Source organism: Aulostomus chinensis, chromosome 16 (assembly GCF_037954235.1).
Source record: "Aulostomus chinensis isolate RoL2024-O1b breed Wild chromosome 16, RoL_Achi_v1.0, whole genome shotgun sequence".
In the NCBI taxonomy this organism is placed as follows: domain Eukaryota; kingdom Metazoa; phylum Chordata; class Actinopteri; order Syngnathiformes; family Aulostomidae; genus Aulostomus; species Aulostomus chinensis.
This window is the reverse complement of record NC_141335.1, coordinates 15,275,096-15,295,593: the sequence shown is the minus strand read 5'-3', so window position 1 is coordinate 15,295,593 and position 20,498 is coordinate 15,275,096. Positions and strand designations below refer to the sequence as shown.

The following is a 20,498-nucleotide window of genomic DNA, read 5'->3' as shown; positions in this document are numbered from 1 at the left end:
AAGCAGTGGTTTGGTAGGATCAGACTTACGTCAGACCCCAGTCGCGCATTAAAAAGTATTTGATACATGCATTCCGATACAAAGGAAGACATTATACAATAAAGCTCAATGATGGCCAATTTTCAAACTAAAAAAAAAAAATCATAAAATTCCACGATACTGCTTGTCCGAAGTTATTCAAAAGCCCCAATGCCTTGACATTCCAAATTGCTTTAAAAAAAAAAAAGATTCACTCACTAGCATTAGGTTGTGGTGTACCGCATAATGGAAAAGCTCCTGTAGAGAGAAAACAAGGTATGACGGGACTATGCAGATTTGGGATCTTCTTTTCTAACGGACTCTGTTCATTGGGAGACACGTTTAAACATCTACTGTCATATAAGAAGAACTTTTCTACTTGCCACAGCAGCATGCTGTATTGTCTACAGTAAATAAAAAAAACGCTACCATTGTAATTGATGCAATGGGACTGTCCATGGTTCAGTTTTAATAATCATGTCAAATTATTTGTTTACAATTTTTTGTGGTGTTGGTCATAGGGAAACGTGACTGCTATTTTGGGTGATTTGTTTGTTTCTTTGCCTTGCACGATACACTGGAGTATCAGTGGATGGCAGCATCCCGCTTTGTATGGAGTATCCTGCCGGAAATACAATAGAAGAAGACGACGTTCCCGGAAGCGCCATCGTGTCTCGTGTGCTGTAGTGTAGTGTGTTTAAGTGGGAGTGTCGTATAGTTTGATCCCACGATAACACACATTATAAATGGCAGCAAACTCAGAATCAAAGATCCAGCTGCTTCATAAAAACATCCGAGCTTTTCCAGATTTCCCGAAGAAAGGCATTGTGTTCAGGTAAGCAAGCTGCTGGTTCAGGTAAGCAAGCTGCTGTCACTCACTGGCCTCCTTCACCTTTCACCTTTTAACTTCCTGGTGTCAACACGACTGATCTTGCTTTAGCAAGTATTTGGACTGGATTTGTCGCTGTGTCTGGTTGTCATAGCGATGCCAGTGAAAACCCTTTGTTGTCCTTTTTCAACGCCACAGTACTTTGAGTACTTTGAATGTTCTTTTTTATTTCCCGGGGCACTCATCTGCTCTTTTACAGTTTACGAGTGAGTCTGCATCGCTGGTCTTTAAACTCAGTTCCCATTGTGACTATACAACGTTCATTTGAGTCCCTGGACGTTAGCCCCCCCCCCCCCCCCCCTTTATATGTGAAGGAACGAATATTTTTGTGTACTTTGTGTGTGTCCTGCAGAGATATTTGTCCCATCCTGAAGAACCCGGCAGCTCTAACAGCCGCAATTGACCTGTTTGTAGAACATGTGAGAAAGAATCATCCGCAGGTCGATCTGATTGTAGGTAAGAAAACAAGCACTTTGTCAGTTTTGTATTTTTGTGAAACATGGACACAACCACAGACACAGACAACAGCCACTCAACACTCAGGAATCTGACACAGGCCACATGTAAACCATAAATGTGAACAGCCTAAGGAAAAAAATGGATTTGAGCACAAATCTGAATACAGTGTTAACATTTGCAGTGTGAATGCAGCTCAGGTTTGATATGTAATAACTATATCCTGTCCTAATGTGTCCCTCTTAACCTTTTACTTTATCTTTGTTTGTGTGAAGGTTTAGATGCCCGTGGTTTCCTCTTCGGGCCGCTTGTTGCTCAGCGTCTGGGGGTCGGTTTTGTCTTGGTCAGGAAAAAAGGCAAACTACCGGGACCCACTGTGTCTGTGTCCTACGATTTAGAATATGGCAAGGTAAAAAACAGAATCACACAAAAACACACTAGGTTATAAAGATTCAGATTCTGGAGCCAAACCCAGCTGACATTTGATGAGGGGTGGGACCAGTCCATCACAGGGGCCATCAGGAACAGTTAGGGGTTCAGTATCTTGCTCAAGGATACTTTGACATGGTCGAAGTGGAAGTGGGGATTGAAACAGTGACCCTTTAGTTGTTAGACTGCCACGCTACCTCCAAGCCATGCTGTGCTACAGTGTATTGATACATCTCAATACAGGACACACCTATGTTTCATTACTTGCTTCAGCAAACTGCTGTTGTTGTTACCTTGTCTTTTATTTTATTTTTTTCCTTCCTTTGCCATTTTCTCTCTGTGCCGGCTGTTGCATCATTTTGTATCCAGTTGTACTGGGTATCAATGGAAATGCATGCAATGCAATTAACTTTACAAGATATGTGTTGTCCAACAGCCATCTTTTGCCTCATTTATTTTTCTGTCCAGGATTCCTGGACTGGTTGGTCTCTGATCACCTTAACATTATTTCTGGTCAAGTACAGACATATGCATATTGGGAAACACTTTTACTTGACAGAAATAGAATCATTTTAATAGATTTTTTTTAATCTCTTTTAAGTATCAGAATCAGAAATCCTTTATTAATCCCTTGTGGGAAATTTTTGGATTGCAGTGCTCCATTTCACAGTAAAGATGAATAAGGAGTAAGTAACCTATCGAAGATATAGATAAAATAAGATGAATAGAAATGAAACACAATCTCAAATACTTACACAAATAATATATAATAAAGGAATAAAAATTGAAAATCAAGAAGATAAGGAGATATCTTTGTACATAATTAGTCAAGTCAAGTCAATTTTATTTATATAGCGCCAAATCACAACAAAAGTTATCTCATGACACTTTACAGGTAGAGCAGGTCTAGCACCACACTCCTTCAATGAATTTACACACAACAATTCTCCATCAGCAAGCACATCCTGCAACAATGGCGACGAAAACCTTCCTTTTAACAGGTAGGAATGTTGAGCAGATCCAGGCTCAATAGGGAGAGATAAAGACAGATGATGGAGGAAGACAGATATGCAGAAGGAAAGAGTGGAACAGAGATAAAGAGGAGAGAAAAGGAAGAGACTGATGGACAGACGGGGACGTGAGCAGGTGGAGCTACGGGTGTCAGCTTGAGCCTCTTCAGGTCTGCAGCCTCCTCCAGCAGCACCCAGCATCTGGGATGAGGGGAGCCCGAAGGCTCCGGAGAAGAAGATGAGTTAGTAATATGTATGAGTATGATTTATGTATGACACATATAGGAGGACAGAGAGGAGTAGAGAGAAGCCCAGTGCATCATGGGAGATCCCCCAACAGCCTAAGCCTATAGCAACATGTCTAAGGGCCAGCCTAAGCAGCCCAACGATAAGCTTGATCAAAAAGGAAGGTCTTAAGTTTGCTCTTAAAGGTCGAGAGGGTGTCTGCATCCCAGACCGAAACTGGGAGACGGTTCCACAGGAGGGGAGCTTGATAGCTGAAGGCTCTGGCTCCCATTCTACTTTTAGAAACTCTAGGGACCACAAGTAACCCTGCATCCTGGGAGCGAAGGGTTCTTGCTGGATAATAGGGGACTATGAGCTCTGTCAGGTATGAAGGTGCCTGACTGTTGAAGACTTTGCATGTTAGAAGGATAATTTTGAATTCTATTCTAAATTTGACAGGGAGCCAATGCAGAGAAGCCAGTACAGGAGAGACAAGGTCTCTTCTACCAGTTCTTGTCAACACGTGGGCAGCAGCATTTTGGACCAGCTGGAGAGTCTTTAGGAACCTACTGGTGCAGCCTGATAGGAGGGAATTGCAGTAATCCAGCCAGGAAGTGACAAAGGCATGGACTAGTTTTTCTGCATCTTTTTGAGACGGGATGTGTCTGATCTTAGCAATGTTTCGTAAATGAAAGAAAGCAGTTCTAGAAATTTGCTTAATGTGGGCATTAAAGGACAGATCCTGATGGAAGAGAACTCCTAGGTTCTTTATGGTCATGCTGGGGGCCAAGGTAATTCCTTCCAGGGTGCCTATCTCATTAGATAGGGTGCCTCTAAGATGTTTTGGGCCCAGGACAATGACTTCAGTTTTATCGGAGTTTAATAAAAGGAAATTAAGGGTCATCCGAGTTTTTATCTCCTTTAGACAGGCCTCCAGTTTAGTCAGCTGATTTACACACGTGGACAAAATTGTTGGTACCCTTCCGTGAAAGAAAGAAAAACCCACAATGGTCACTGAAATAACTTGGAACTGACAAAAGTAATAATAAATGTAAATGTATTGAAAATTAACTCATGAAAATCCAACATTGCTTTTGAATTGTGGTTCAACAGAATAATTTTTAAAAACAAACTAATGAAACAGGCCTGGACAAAAATGATGGTACCCTTAACTAAATATTTTGTTGCACAACCTAATTCTCAATGAGACGTCAGCACCTGTTGACAGGTATTTTGGCCCCTTCCTCGTGAGCAAACAGCTCCAGCTGTCTCAGGTTTGAAGGGTGCCTTCTCCAGACTGCTTGTTTCAGCTCCTTCCACAGATGTTCAATAGGATTTAGATCAGGGCTCATAGACGGCCACTTCAGAATAGTCCAATGTTTTGTTCTTAGCCATTCTTGGGTGTTTTTAGCCATGTGTTTTGGGTCATTATCCTGTTGGAGGACCCATGACCTGCGACTGAGACCAAGCTTTCTGACGCTGGGCAGTACATTTCGCTCCAGAATGCCTTGATAGTCTTGGGATTTCATCGTACCCTGCACAGATTCAAGACACCCTGTGCTAGATGCAGCAAAGCAGCCCCAGAACATAACCGAGCCTCCTCCATGTTTCACTGTAGGTACAGTGTTCTTTTCTTTGTATGCTTCATTTTTGCGTCTGTGAACATCGAGCTGATGTGACTTGCCAAAAGGCTCCAGTTTTGTCTCATCTGTCCAAAGGACATCCTCCCAGAAGCGTTTTGGCTTGTCAACATGCAATTTGGCAAATTTCAGTCTCGCTTTTTTATGATTTGCTTTCAACAGTGGAGTTTTCCTCTGTCATCTTCCATTAAGTCCTCTTTGGCTCAAGCAGCGATGGATGGTGCGATCTGACACTGATGTACCTTGACCTTGGAGTTCACCTCAAATCTCTTTTGAAGTTGTTCTGGGTTCTTTGTTTACTATTCGTATTATCCGTCTCCTCAATTTGTCATCAATTTTCCTCTTGTGACCATGTCCAGGGAGGTTGGTTACAGTCCTGTGGACCTTAAACTTCTGAATAATATGTGCAACTGTTGTCACACGCACATCAAGCTGCTTGGAGATGGTCTTATAGCCTTTACCTTTAACGTGCTTGTCTATAATTTTCTTTTAATCTCCTGAGACAACTCTCTCCTTAGCTTTCTGTGATCCATACTCAGTGTGGTACACAGCATAATACCAAACAGCAGAGTGACTTCTTTTCACCCTTTAAATAGGCAGACGGACTGATTTCAAGTTTGAAGACACCTGTGATGCTAATTACAGGACACACCTTAGTTTAACATGTCCTTATGGTCAAAGTGATTTCAATCTTTTCAAGGGGTACCATCATTTTTGTCCAGGCCAGTTTCATTAGTTTGTTTTTTTTAATTATTCTGTTGAACCACAGTTCAAAAGCAATGTTTGATTTTCATTAGTTACTTTTCAGTAAATTTTTATTTATTATTACTTTTGTCAGTTTCAAGTTATTTCAGTGACCATTGTGGGTTTTTCTTTCTTTAACGGAAGGGTACCAACAATTTTGTCCACGTGTGTATTTCATGTGGATGCATTGAGAAGTACAGCTGGATGTCGTCAGCATAACAGTGAAAATTAATTGAGTGTTTCCTTATAATGTGACCGAGAGGAAGCAGATAAAGGGTGAAGAGGATTGGTCCAAGCACAGAGCCTTGTGGAACACCATAAGTGACTGCAGTGGTTTCCTAGGGTTTATCATTAGTTAGTACGAGCTGCGATCGACCTAGTAAATATGACCTGAACCAGTTAAGTGCAGTTCCTTTAATGCCAATGACATGTTCCAGTCTCCGTAGAAGGATATGGTGATCAATGGTATCAAAAGCTGCACTAAGATCTCATAAGACCAGCACAGAGACCAGTCCCTCATCTGATGCTAGTAGGAGGTCATTGGTAACTCTGACGAGTGCTGTTTCTGTGCTATGATGAATCCTGAATCCTGACTGGAAATCCTCTAATAGGTTGTTGCTATGTAAAGTCACACAGCTGTTTAGCAACTGCTTTCTCCAGAATTTTGGAGAGAAAAGGAAGATTTGATATCGGTCTGTAGTTGGCCAAAAATAATTACACTAGTGAATAGGATATTTGTTTTATTGCACGATTTTTACAGAGAAAACAACTCAGTACTCAGACTGTACTCAGTCTCTTCACCCTTGTTGATACATCCAACTACTGCAGAGTCATCAGAAAATTTCTGAAATTGACAGGTCTCGGTGCAGTAGCTGAAGTCCGTGGTGTTTGGGTGCTTGTTGCAGGCCAGTCATGGAAGAGTCTGGGGGGGCGCAGTTCGTTCACCCAGTCCACACTTCCTTCAACTCCTCGGTTGGTTGGTCTGAAACCAGTGATGGTCCTCATGCCACTCCAGACCTCTCTCATGTTGGTCTGCTGGAGTTTCCACTCCAGCTTCTTCTTATGCCTCTCGTTGGCCTCCTTGATCTGTTTTCAGCTCCCTCTGTATCGTTGGCACCTCCTCTCTGTTTCCAGCTCTGAGAGCCCTCTTCTTTTTATTTAGTGTATCCTTGATGTCCTTTGTTACCCACGGCTTGTTGTTTGGGTAGCAAAGGACAGTCTTTGTCAATGCAGAAGTTGATGTAGTGTGATACTTTGTGAGCCCATCAATGTCCTCTCCATGAGGCTCACAGTGTGTCTGCCAGGCCGTCACCTCAAAGCAGCCCTGTAGTGCTTCCGTTAGCCTCATCGTACCATCCCCTTATGGTCCTCATGGTCACAGGCTGCTTCTTCACCAATAGCACGTAACAGGGGCTGAGGTGAATCAAGTTGTGATAAGTAAACCACACCATTTACTGGAACAAAAGAGCTTTGAGGTTTCAAGTGCACTGATTGATGAAATGCACTTGTTCCCTAAAAGCTCGTCTGGTCCATCCCGTGAGCTGACACTCTTGCAGAGGTGCACTTGTTATTTCTGTAATGCACAAAGATTTCTAGTTAACCACCATCATTTCATAGCTGTCTGCACACTCTCTCAGTACATACATGAAGCCATATAGCCCTGAGGAAAACTTCCTCAGAATCAGGAATGATTCTTGCCATTGCTACAGGCAGAAGTAGAGATCCAGGAGGACTCAGTGGCTCCAGGACAGAAGGTGATTCTCCTTGATGACCTTCTGGCTACTGGAGGTGAGAAGTTGCTCCATCTGACTGGGTAACACTTGTTACAAGTGAACACAGCCAATTGTTTGCCATTTGTGTTCCAGGGACTCTGTTTGCAGCCTGTGAGCTGATGAAGAAGCAGCAAGCAGATGTTTTGGGCTGCATGGTTGTAATTGAGCTAATGGAATTGAACGGCGCCAAGAGACTCGGTCATCACCCTGTGTTCTCTCTAGTACAATACTGATACCTTGACAGAACCCAGCAGCTGCCTCACTTCTCACCACCACCAGGACAGAAGAACCCAGCATTTTTTTTCCGTTTTAACGAGACTGTAGAAATGTTAAGACATTTCATCAGTATACCAGTCTCTACACTGTTTTTAAATACTCATACATGGTGATACACAGCAGGACTGAATTGTGATTTTTGTAAGAGTCTTGTCATCTCTTAAGTGTCTACAAATTTTTTCATGCTTGGAATTGTCCTCTGCTGGGATCTTATGCATTGTGGGACCATCATTTCTTGTGCCTTGGCTGCAACAATTAGGTACAGAAATTAAAGAATTTATTAGATTTCATCTCAGACACGCTGAATGACCAAGTTAATTTTAGTTCCTTATCATGTAGCTTATTCCCCTGTCAGAAGATGGTTGATCACTTGTCTGTACAGGAATGTGTTTCTGGGACTACACTACCTCACCAGGTATGGTTGACAGACAAAAATGTATTTACAATAAATGTTTATTGGCTCTGTGGTTTATGTTCTTCAGAAACCTCATTATCTAGGGAGAGACAGCCCTTTTCTTTTACCAACCAGTGGAGGCATGTGGTCCATCTGAATGCACACTTGTTTCAATAAGCAGACCTGGAAATCTACTGTTTACAGCAGAATCAAACAGCTTTAGAGGGTGATAGAATTCCACACTAAGGGGGAAGCTGTAATGTTTTATCTACTCTTCCACCCCCAGAATTTATTATAAACACATGGTGAAAGAACTGCAATACCTTATTAGGGTAAATTGATGTGTGAAGGTCGGAGTTTGTCTATCCGCCTGCTTAACAGCCAACTCTCCAAAAAAATTTCCACTTCAGATGAGAACTGAAGAAACAAGTCAAATCACTAGTCCACTCAAGGTAACCTGTTGGATACCCAACTTCAGATGCATTTCAGTAGCTGCAAAGTGAGCTGAACATGTGTGTGCTCATGAGTCATGAAAAGAACTTAAACTCACATGTTGCTGTTGTATTTTAATCCTTCATGCTGCAAACACCAGATCAGTGTCTTGCATCTCCCCATAAGGGTAGAGACTTGCGTGATAGGCAGGCAGCAGTGAAATCTTAAAAGAAAAGCTACCAATCTGTTCTATACAGTGGTAAGCAGATCCCTAAAAGACCGGAAGTAAACAATCACCACACCAACACATTCATGGAAATATTAAAAAAAAAAACCACATCATCTATCATCCTAACACCCGATAATTAAAAAAAAAAAAAAAAACAGGAAGCAGGTCTGTTCATTTCCATGCAGCCTCTGGATATCAGCTTTTACTGAGCCTCTGGAGCCATGCCTTCTTTGATCTCATCTCAACTTGTGTTCAGTACAGGGTATGCCAAAAAAAAGAAAAAAAAAGTCCCATCCTGAGACCAGGGCATCAAAGGTCTCAGTGTTTCTCCTCCTCCTTGAGTCTACAGCTCAGTTTGTCCAAAACAATGTTGAGCTCCATGTTCTTATTCAATTTCAAGTAGAAGTCCTTCCTAATTGGATGAATAGTCAGCCAGTCACCTGCCATTTCTGCCAGCAGATGGATATGTTTCTCCATCTCACCTGTTAGTGGAGATGGACAAATGCTGAACGATCAGACAGCTCCATGTTAACAGGTTTGAAGAAACAAACAAATGTTTTTATGCAGCGACATTTTGCACTAATATGGCTGTTGCCCTATTGACAGACCTGTATTTCAGCATTTTGACCATCATAGGTTAACACAAACAGCCAACTGATTCCTGTTCAGTATTCTGTGTAGGTCCTTGTCTTATTCTCAACATTTATCTAATCTATATTTTCATTTACTTTAACCTGAGCAGTTCAGGGGGTTGTTTTCCCATTAAGAATAAAAAAGGGTAGTTTTTTCTGTATATGTGTAAAAGGGAACATGGTGGTGACGTACCAGTGCTGAGAGCAGATCTGTAGCTGGTCACCATCCTGTTACAGGCCACCTCCATAATCAATGATGGTTTTTTCTCAGCAATAAAAACATTTCGGAGAATTCTAGCCAGCTCGCCAAGCCGTGACATCATCACGAGGCGCTCATCCTGGGAAGGGTCCCGAGTCATGGCAGCCTGGAGCTTCTGGGCCTCCTTTGCCCGAATCTGATGCAGATGTTGATGGCAGATTGTAAGTGAACCACACAAAGATTGATAAAATGAAGCAGAAGTATATGTGAGCAGGGCACATGACATTTCTATAAATCACACTGTCCTCCTGGTGGCCTACATACCCTTTCCAGCAAGGACTGGGACACTCCTTTCAGGGCTGTTGGGACAGGAGGAGTAGGGACTGAATTTGGTGTTGGGTTCTGTGTCTCTTTACTTTCGGAGACTTTATCCTTTGTCTTCAGAACCAGAGACACCAGAGACTTCTCCATCTGAAAACAAGGATACCATCTGATTGGTTGATCTGAGTAACAGCACACATATTTGATCCAAAGCACATCAACTGGGACAGACCTTGGGTGTGATGAGAGAATGAGCCTTGTCCAGCACCTCCTGGGCTGTGGCCAGTTTCCCAGTGTGGGGGGGCTGAGGCAGTGAGCTGATGGCAACAGCTGGCACTGTGTCCACATTAAAGCGAGGGTGCCAGCGGGTCAGTTTGTCCTCTGGGACACATAATGGAGGCACTAATGAAGAGAGGAAGACCTGCAAACACAGAGTTGGTTTAGCAGAGACAAATAACATTGTGTCCATGAGTCAGTGGCTAAGTTACATGTACATTAATATTCGTCTGCCCTCCCTACAAGTGAAAAAAACAAAATTTCATAAGCATTGTGGATACAACATATTGCAGCAGAGTTTCTGTATTTTGCCTTTTTAAACAAATAAAAGACTTTTGATTAAGAAATGTGTATGTCAATATAAGTCAAATTTTTGTAGCATCCTTTGGACATGTACACAACATATTTGGAAAGTTTGTGTAGAATTAGAAGTTGCGTAAGAGATACATGAGGATCTAGCTCTTCAAATCCTGTTCATCATTGAATGAGTTGTTACAAAGTAAGCAAATCTTAGAAAAGAAGTAAACCTCTCAGTTTTTGAAGGAGAAATGATTTGTTTTTAAAGTCTCATGGGGTACTTTAACCAGACAGGAAACAAACAATTACAGCAAAATTTAGTTCTGTCCTTTGTGACAAGCCTTCCCACTCAGAATTTGTTCAGCTGCGTCTCAAAAAGATACGTGAAATATTCATTTTCCTTAGCCATGTAAACTGCTTATTCTGAAGATTGTCATTTTAGAAATAAGGGCAAGAAGTGGAGTAATGGTAATTTATCAATGTACCCAATAAGAGCACCTAAGCTCAAAGTTGCACAGAAACTTAACCATCTAGAGAAGATCCACTGTTCATCTTCCAATTAAAAAATGTACATCGGACAAAATTTGAGATTAACTTGGGAAACATTTGTCTATACTTTTAGAGTCACAGTGCCTTTACTATCAATAGAACTGACCCTTTGGGAGAGTGTCGCCTAAAGGAAACTCATCCCAAACAATCAGGGATCAGGTCTCACAGTAAGATGCTAAAAACTTGAGGCTGCTGCAGAGGTTGAGGCTTGTCCAGCTGTCACACATCATCATAGGGCAGGATTCAAATGTGTTTTCTTAATTTTTTTCCACTGTACATACATTTGAAGAAGGGCCAAGTATTAGAGGTGGAACAGTAATGAGAAACTGACGATCAGCAGAGCTAGAGAGTCAAATGGCACTGAGGACGACCTAGTGATAAGCATTTATAGTTGTGTCGCTCATTAAAAATCACTTATTACATATAGCATTCGATTCTTTTCATTGGCGTCAGCACTTTGAATCAGCTTGTGTACAATCACACAGCTCCACTAGAGAGATCAATCACCAAATGTAGCATCCAGATGAGCCTCAGTGATGGGAGATGTACATCCCTAATGCAGCTGCTGAATCATGCGGTTCCTGTCACAAGCAGTCAAGAAGCAGTTGCTGACCTTGTGATGCTCTTTAACCAGGGATACCAGGCTGAGGTGGAAGATGTGTCGCCTCTCCAAAAGATGAGAGGCAGACAGGATGGGACGGGCTTCTTTCTGGTCTGAGGAGGAAAAAGACACATCAGAAAATAAAAAAAACTCACCCTGTAGCGGACACTGTGTCCACATGAGCCCCTATGACAACAGTAGCTGTTAATTGGGATGTCCTAAGAAGCAGTCTAGAGCTCAGTGACCATCTACCCTGGATCCAGTGAAAAACAAAATGTAAATGCAGATTTTCCATAGAGAGGCTGATTATCAGCCAAAATGTTGTTGTAAATGATGGCCTCTGCTCCTGCAGAAGCCTGATGTTTGTAGGATATCAACCTTTTTTAAGAAAGAGGTACTAAGCAGCAGAAACATGACAAACCTTTCTGACAAGAAAATCTCTAATATTTGGATATGACATCACTGCGAGTTAGCCACCAACAACCATACAGTCAGTTGGGCACAAAGAAAAGAGCAAATGGTATCTCTCACCGGTGGGAATTATGGGCTCCATGGTGAGCTGGTAGCTGCCCTTCTTGATGCTGCTGTTGAATGTCTGGGTGTTCTTCTCTTGCCTGAATGTGTAGGCCTCAGGAAAAACAGTCTTCATCTGGCCTATATGCTGCTCCTCGAACCGCCTACAGGGAGCAAAGAGTAGCTAATGATGAGCTTGTGCAACACGACGGCAAGTTCAGACAAAGCCGAATCAGAACTTCTCGGACGTGCCACAGCTTCGATTCTAAATGAGCTGAGAGCCACTGAGGATTAGAGAGATGAGAGCATGTCTGTTATCTTATCAATGTATACTCGTTACTCAGAACTTAACTTCCTGCAACATTCCAAACTTATGCTTCACAAAGTAGCTTCTGTTTTGAGTGCAAATCAAATAAAGATGCTTTGACTACTGAAACTATCAGTGACCCCGCATTTGAGCAACACGTGAACATCACAGAATTACAATTCATAACAACATCCACATACTTGTGCATCATATCCTGAACTCCCTGTTTGATCTTGCTGAAGGTGGCCGTCTCACAGCGGTTGTACAGCATTGCCACAATGGTGTCCATACTCCTGAACATCTCTGCAAGCACCTTGTAGTGGTAGGGCAGAGAGAGGCCTGGGGAGGCAGCCTTGGCGAGGTTGTGGTACCTTTGGTAAGCCGGCAGCTCAGTGCTAAGGGATGAGAGGAATCAACATCAGCTTCTTACAAGAGTACCGTTAGAGTGTCTGTGTCTATAATACCTGTGGACATTTTAGTATAAATGCTGTAATGGTTCTTTGTTGACTTTTTGTGCAGAAATAAGTCCCGCTTTCCTTCGTGCTGGAGAAAAGATTGTTGAAGCAATTTTCCTGTGTGTCTTGGACTATTGGGATATGATGTACAGACACATTGCAAGTTCAGAACTAGAGCCACTTCTCTCTGTTCATCATAGGGGCTAATTACATCACTCAATGGAGCATGCAACAAAACTTTTAAAAACAGAAAACTGTTTGCTCACCTCTTCTCTGTGTCCTCAGACTCTGTCTCCTCCTTCCTTCTCTGAGTTCGAGCTGCCAGCTCTTTGGCTCGTGCTACATTTGACTCGATTGATACACCATTAGCAGGAGAGGAGGGTGAGGGGAAAGGAGCAGCACTGGTCACTTCCTTGGCATGTTTCTTGATCCTCTGAAGGCGACACTTGAGGGCTTTAATGTCCTCTTTACACACAGTCTGAAGAACAGAAAGTTAGATTATAGAAGGACTCCGTGTGACATTACTTAGTACAAATTTAATGGGTTTTCATGCCTGCCACATTTTGTTTGGTTGAATTGCACTAGAGTTGGTTTACCCCATTAGTGCAGTTCATTTGGGCAGGTGAGAATACAGCAGTCACACTTAGGTGTGCACCCAAAGAGGACCAAACCAAGATCACCTTTCCAAGGAAGTTGCAATGTGCTTCCAAGTGGCCCTTGGTGCTGGTCGCTTAAGATGGGAAAGGAAACTGGCCACACACTGCCCCCCCCCCCCCCCCCCAAAAACCCACATGCACCCTAAACTTACGGTAGAAGAAAAAGCCAATGAAATCCTATACTGTAGCTAAACAATTTTATAGGACACACAAGGCCATTTTAGGACTGTGGAAATTGAAGGTTTGAGTTAGGTTAGAGTCGCAGGAATTTTGGAAGTGAAAGGTGAGTGGGATAATAACAGAATTTACACAAAAGTGGCAAAAATCAAAAGCTCCCACAGAAACGTTCCTGTTATTTAAAGCCATGTGAAGGACAAATTAAACAGTGTCACAAATGCCACACCATTACAGACGCACTTGTGGAACCCCAGCAGCCTCTTTATTCTGACCATGAGACATTTCTATACATTGTTCAGTGCTTGAGAAACCAACTATGTGAAAGCAAACAGAACCAAATAAAAAAAATGCACATTTGCTGGACTTTCTCACCTTCACCATACCCTGTCTATTGAATGAGAAGTGTGAAAACCCTTTTCGTGTACCACTCTGACCAGTATATGATCTGCTGAGGAGAATCTCTTCTAAGCTCCCTCACATTGCTCTACAGTAAAAAGTTGTTGAGAAAAGAGAGCCAAGCTCAAGACTGCCTTTCACAACAAACAAACAATGAAATATCAGCCATTTTTCCTGCTGTTGATAGTTCAACGGAGATTAAATTGAGATATCAAAAGGTTGAGAGTTACCTGGCTGGCATGTCGTCCCTTGCTCTCAGTAGTGATGCAACTCCTGTGCGGGCTGCTAATATGGCTGAGTGTGATCTGTTCAGACTGTGAGTCTGCTGGAGTCAACAGCTTCTCTGTCTCCTCACCTAGGACAGGCTGGACTGGAGCCTGGACAAGCAGACACATCCACTTTACACATATTCTTCAATCATATAGCAAGACTGCAAATACGACTCACATTCCTACTGTCTGCATTACACCCACTAACCCCTAGAACTGGCATCTACTAACTCAAAGTTAGTTAAATAACACTTCCCCCGTCGCTCGCTTGTAGTTTCACCTACCTACTGGCTGTACGGAGAGAAACATACTCACACATTGTTTTGAAGTTTCTTCTTCCAGCTGTTGCGGAGAGTTAATAGAGATTTTTAACGCTATGGTTTTGTGAAGTGGTGCTTACCGGCGGGGAAGGTAGAGGAAGGAGCAGCTTCTTCCTGGCTGTCCTCCTCGCAATTTTCTCCGGAACATTAGGTTTAGCTTCGCGAGCATCCACCGCTTGGCGTCTCTTCTTGGCCGTGCTGTGATCGGCGGAGGCTGAAAATACAGCGGCTCCAAGGTCGAACTCTGAGTCTACGGAGGTCCGCTTCGGTGTCCGGGGGCTGCAGGGGGGGTCGTTGGCTGTGCTGCCGGCGGTGGACTCCCCTATGTTCAGTCCCGCTGCCTCGTCGATTACTCGCACAAACTCATCATGGACAGAGGAAGAGAAAAGGAGAACATCTTTGTTTTTAGAAGAATTTGACCTGGTGTTGGCGGAGCCACGATCCCCGGCAGCCGCCTTCACTGGAGCGGCGATGCCTTTCTTCCTGTGTGAGAAGAAGTCGGTTACTCGAGCCTGAGACATGCTGCTGCAGCTTAGACGACAAGGACACACTTATTTCATTAAATACTGTCCAACAACAATGGATCTCCGGAAATGTTCACGCTTCGCAGGAAGACACAATGAACTTTCGCGCGTAAACAACAAAGCCACGCCTCTTCTTGCTCGCGTCACAGGAAATACGCCACACACTGAGCACGGTTGTAATAAAAATAAATTTAATAAATTATTATATTATTAATTTAATATAAAGAATCCAAGACTAACGGGAAAAAACGAAAATAGCACTAACATTTTAAACATGTAAAATCAAAAGACGTGTGGTAATAAAAACATACATGACTTTGGCATATTAAATGTCTATCCAAAAAGCTTGCCACAATCTAATCAGATCTACTAGAAACCCACTGTTTTAAAAAAACAACTAATTTTAATTTTATTTCTCATATGTTTATTGGACCAGTAATTAAGAAATATCCTCACTCAATAAAGACCTCTCTTCCAACGAAATGGCTGATAATAACTAATTTTATGAACTGACATAGTTCATCTCTCTTTGCCAAGGAGTCTACCTTTACTGATGAATATTTGGTAGTAGCTGATACAGCTCCTGCGTATACATTAGTGTTCTTTGCATTTTTCTAAAAATTATCAAAGAAGAGAGGAAAGATTTAAGACATGGATCAAATAAAAACATTAAAACGTGATTAAAATACGAGTGGCGAGAAATGGCTACATGAAAATAAAAAAGACAATGATTAAATTTAGCACAAAAAATAAATGTCAGACTTAATAGATGGGTGTTTGATGATGTCTTTGCCTTCAGAGTTCCATCTATCTATCCATTCACCTCATTCTCCAGTCACATAACCCCACAAATAAGTTTATTTTCATTCACTGTAATGGTGTTTCCACTCATCTTGCTCATTGTCTTGTCTTGATGTCAAATGACCAATTTTCTTTTCATGTGTTAATTAGTCCTGTAATCCCCCCTCCTGAAACTACATAGTGCAATGCTATTCAAATAGATGGATGGATAGATACATGATTGCATCAAAATAAAAATCACCCAAATATAACCCAAATGAGACAGCATTGAATATTATCCAAAATATGTTTTAACATGGAAAACCCCTGTAATTAACAAAACAAATTAATTATCAAACATACATTTTCATGAGACTCCGGCTTCCTCCAACAGTCCAAGACTGTGATGGACTGGCGACCTGTCCAGGGTGAACCCTGGATAAGCGGTAGAAAATGGATGTATAGATGGATATTTTCATTAGACATAGCCATGGATACAACTGCAGTACATACAAGGATTCTTAATTAACTTAAAAAATAACTATGGCTAAGACAAAGAATACATAGTTATATATATTTGAAGTCCTCATTATGGCTCCTTTGACTTGCATTTTTGTACATTTGTAATTTAAAGTCAAGTCAAGTCAGTTTCATTTATATAGCGCCAAATCACAACAAAAGTTATCTCATGACACTTTACAGGTAGAGCAGGTCTAGTACCACACTCCTTCAATGAATTTACACCCAACAATTCTCCATCAGCAAGCACATCCTGCAACAGCAGTGACAAAAACCTTCTTTTTAAAAGGCAGGAACGTCGAGCAGATCCAGGCTCAATGGGGACGGCCTTCTGCTTTGACAGTTTGGGGGGAAGAGACCAGGAGAGCGGGGCAGAGACAGATAATGGAGGAAGACAGATATACAGAAGGAAAGAGAGGGACAGAGATAAAGAAAGAGAGAAAGAGAAGAGACTAATGGACAGACAGGGACGTGAGCAGGTGGAGCTACGGGTGTCAGCTTGAGCCTCTTCAGGTCTGTAGCCTCCTCCAGTGGCACCTGGGATCTGGGATGTGGGGAGCCCGAAGGCTCCGTAACAGAGGACAAGTTAGTAACACATATGATTAAGATTTATATATGACACATATAGGAGGACAGAGAGGAGGAGAGAGAAGCCCAGTGCACCATAGGACAGTCTAAGCCTATAGCAGCATATCCAAGGACCAGCCTAAGCAGCCCAACTATAAGCCTGATCAAAAAGTAAGGTCTTTAGTCTGCTCTTAAAGGTAGAGAGGGTGTCTGCATCCCAGACCAAAACTGGGAAATGGTTCCACAGGAGGGGAGCCTGATAGCTGAAAGCTCTGGCTCCCATTCTACTTTTAGAAACTCTAGGGACCACAAGTAACCCTGCATCCTGGGAGCGAAGGGTTCTTGCTGGATAATAGGGGACTATGAGCTCTGTCAGGTATGAAGGTGCCTGACTGTTGAAGACTTTGCATGTTAGAAGGAGAATTTTGAATTGTGTTCGAAATTTGACAGGGAGCCAATGCAGAGAAGCCAGTACAGGAGAGACATGGTCTCTTCTACTAGTTCTCGTCAACACGTGGGCAGCAGCATTTTGGACCAGCTGGAGAGTCTTTAGGGACCTACTGGTGCAGCCTGATAGGAGGGAATTGCAGTACTCCAGCCTGGAAGTGACAAAGGCATGGACTAGTTTTTCTGCATATGTTTGAGACAGGATGTGTCTGATCTTAGCGATGTCACATAAATGAAAGAATGCAGTCCTAGAAATTTGCTTAATGTGGGCATTAAAGGACAGATCCTGATGGAAGAGAACTCCTAGGTTCCTTATGGTCGTGCTGGGGGCCAAGGTAATTCCTTCCAGGGTACCTATCTCATTAGATAGGGTGTCTCAGGTGTTTTGGGGCCAGCACAATAACTTCTGTTTTGTCAGAGTTTAATAAAAGAAAATTATGGGTCATCCAAGTTTTTATCTCCTTTAGACAGGCCTCCAGTTTAGTCAGCTGATTTATTTCATGTGGATGCATTGATAAGTACAGCTGTGTGTCGTCTGCATAGCAGGGAAAATTAATCAAGTGTTTTATAATAATGTGACCTAGAGGAAGCAGATAAAGGGTGAAGAGGATTGGTCCAAGCACAGAGCCTTGTGGAACACCATAAGTGACTGCAGTGGTTTCAGAGGGGTTATCATTAGTTAGTACAAACTGAGATCAACTTAGTAAATATGACCTGAACCAGTTTAAGTCAGGTCAAGTCAATTTTATTTGTATAGCGCCAAATCACAACAAAAGTTATCTCATGACAATTTACAAGTAGAGCAGGTCTAGTACCACACTCCTTCAATGAATTTACACCCAACAGTTCTCCATGAGAATTCAATCAATTTAGTGCAGTTCCTTTAATGCCAATGACATGTTCCAGTCTCCGTAGAAGGATATGGTGATCAATGGTATCAAAAGCTGCACTAAAATCTAATAAGACCAGCACAGAGACCAGTCCCTCATCTGATGCTAGTAGGAGGTCATTGGTAACTTTGACTAGTGCTGTTTCTGTGCTATGATGAATCCTGAACCCTGACTGGAAATCCTCTAATAGGCTGTTGCTATGGAGAGTCACAGAGGGACTCAAACCCAGAACTTTCTTGCTGTGAGGCTACAGTGCTGACCACTGCACCACCGTGCCGCCACACAAAAAAACATATTCTCACCAAATCTGCCTCGCTATATATACAGCAATAGTTTCAAAAACTCACATACACATAATCATGTACCAGTATGAGCACCACCACCCACATATCATCCACTCGTCATTTCTTTTTTCAAATTTTTACATAATCATCCCATTAAAAAGAAACTTTACTATTTTGACTCAAATATATAGTTTAAAATTCCTTATGGTGAGGGTCATTTTTTTTCCATACTATCCAAACTTGTGTTGTGGTAATTTAGGGAAATATGTAGTGCTCAGGCTTCTGAAAAAATTCGCCAAAAGCAGAAACGCCCCCGTGGTTCAACTGGTGGGGTCATGCCGCTGAGGGTCACATGAGGCAGTTTGTCCAACACTGCTGCTGACCTGTAGAGGGCGCTTCTGACCACCACACCGGTGACATTCATTTTAGCAACAGGTGGGGCACACACACACACACACACACATACACGCACTGAGTGTGTAACTTCTCCTGTCAGCGTCGACACTGTATTGTTGTCAATGACTGTGTGAACGTGTGTTTAGGCGTCATTGTTTGTGGAACAGCTTCAACGTGTCTTGAAGTGAACTTCTGTCTCCGCACTGACACAGCTGCTGAAGTGAAGTTTGGACAGGGGGCGACCACCACCACCACCACCACCTCCAGCAGCAGCAACAGCAGCGGGAGAATAGCTCCTCTATGACCGCCCTTCACACTCATTCGCCTGTGAATCACATTTTCCATCTCCTCCACCAGCCTGCTGCAGACGGAACACACGCGGCACAACTTTTCTTCCTAGCGGATACTGCGACCAGTCGAGAAGTGAACGATCAGCCGAAACTTTCTGGAAGAGTTGGAGTCCTGTTTAATGGTTGATCAGCAGCACATCCGTGATTAATGGGGCTTTCTATCACCCTTAATCAAGCCACCCGATGGAGCTCGAGTTTGTCAGCTGATGCGGTTATTGATCGATGGTGATTATCGGGAGTGTTGATCAGCTGACATGGATCTTCAGGTGGTCGTCTGGCTCTTCTACTGCTTCCTGCTGCCCACCGTGCTGTTAGCAGGTAACCGGGCTCTCTCTCATCGAGGCTGCGGGATCGACATGTGTCGTCACGTCCATTCATGGCGGCGGTAACCACCCCATTAGGAAAAACACTTTAAACTCGTTTTTCCCCCAGTGTCTCTGTGGTGTCTGGTTACTTGCAGCCACTTCACTTGCTCTCGTGGTCTCCCGTGTTTCCCCGCCAACATATGTGTAGTGGGGGTTAGAATAAAACCCAGCTTTAAAAGTCTAGTTATGATTAGATAGGGCGATACTTGTGAAATATGATTGTGGGACCAGTTGAAGCATATCTCAGTCATGACGACTGCTTTAGAGCTGCGCAATAAGAAGTTGGGATCATGGACAGTGACTCAGGTTATTCAGCTGCTCTTAGTTTGTACGTTGGAGTGTAGCTGTACAGAACCTTGAACATGACTAATGTAGGTGAACTGAAGTATGTCCCAGTACTAAGAAGATCTGAAATCTTTGAACTGTCTCCCCGTCAGCTGAAGTGCTGCAGTCAGCTTCAAATAGTTCTGCATCAGCAAGGCTCAGTGGTTGAAAAAGTACACAGTTGCTTTACATAGGTGAAGGTAAAATACCTGAATATTACACTAATCAGAATTATACTTATTAATATTATACTTAATTATAAAGAACACATTCAGGAGTGTCTGATTCTCTAAGCACTGACCTCTTAAAGTCCATGTCAAATTTAAATGTGTTCCAGTTGTGCTGGATCATCTACATGTTGTCTATGCAGAATCTGTCTCTTCTTGTGGCGTAAAGCTACAAAAACCTCTTAAATGCCAATACTTAAATACAGCTACCTTGTCATTGTTATTAAGCAAAGTATTTTAGTAAAAATTCATTGTTACTTTACACATCTTGCAGGGCTTCTTATTCAAGATAATAACATGGTCACTGGTGGCCAAGTCTTAAACTCAAAGCGCAAGTCTAGAC

The 20,498-nt window shown here is 42.5% G+C and overlaps 3 protein-coding genes across 6 annotated transcripts in view; 2 read left to right on the top strand and 1 right to left on the bottom strand.

Moving 5' to 3' along the window:
• Positions 1–653: 653 nt before the first annotated feature.
• Positions 654–8,749, top strand: aprt (adenine phosphoribosyltransferase). Its single transcript, XM_086180565.1, has 5 exons — positions 654–853; positions 1,260–1,363; positions 1,639–1,772; positions 7,121–7,199; positions 7,277–8,749. The coding sequence occupies exons 1-5, from the start codon at positions 765–767 to the stop codon at positions 7,414–7,416; spliced, it is 546 nt and encodes a 181-aa protein (XP_086036691.1). The 5' UTR covers positions 654–764; the 3' UTR covers positions 7,417–8,749.
• cdt1 (chromatin licensing and DNA replication factor 1) lies at positions 7,881–15,118 on the bottom strand. The gene is made up of 10 exons (XM_086180564.1): positions 14,563–15,118; positions 14,124–14,270; positions 12,931–13,142; positions 12,410–12,604; positions 11,921–12,066; positions 11,402–11,502; positions 9,899–10,087; positions 9,670–9,816; positions 9,340–9,541; positions 7,881–8,996 (listed from the first exon to the last, which is right to left on the bottom strand). Exons 1-10 carry the CDS (start codon positions 15,001–15,003, stop codon positions 8,833–8,835), a joined length of 1,944 nt encoding a protein of 647 aa, XP_086036690.1. The 5' UTR covers positions 15,004–15,118; the 3' UTR covers positions 7,881–8,832.
• A 3,848-nt stretch (positions 15,119–18,966) lies between these two features.
• piezo1 (piezo type mechanosensitive ion channel component 1 (Er blood group)) overlaps positions 18,967–20,498 on the top strand; it is a 74,775-nt gene continuing 73,243 nt past the window's right edge. For all 4 annotated transcript variants that reach the window (XR_015109368.1, XM_086179953.1, XM_086179952.1 and 1 more), the window contains exon 1: positions 18,967–19,557. Coding sequence is in view for 3 of the 4 variants with exons in the window: in XM_086179953.1 (XP_086036079.1) it covers positions 19,494–19,557 (64 nt within the window). In the remaining variant the exon portion in view is untranslated. The remainder of the gene's footprint in view (positions 19,558–20,498) is intronic.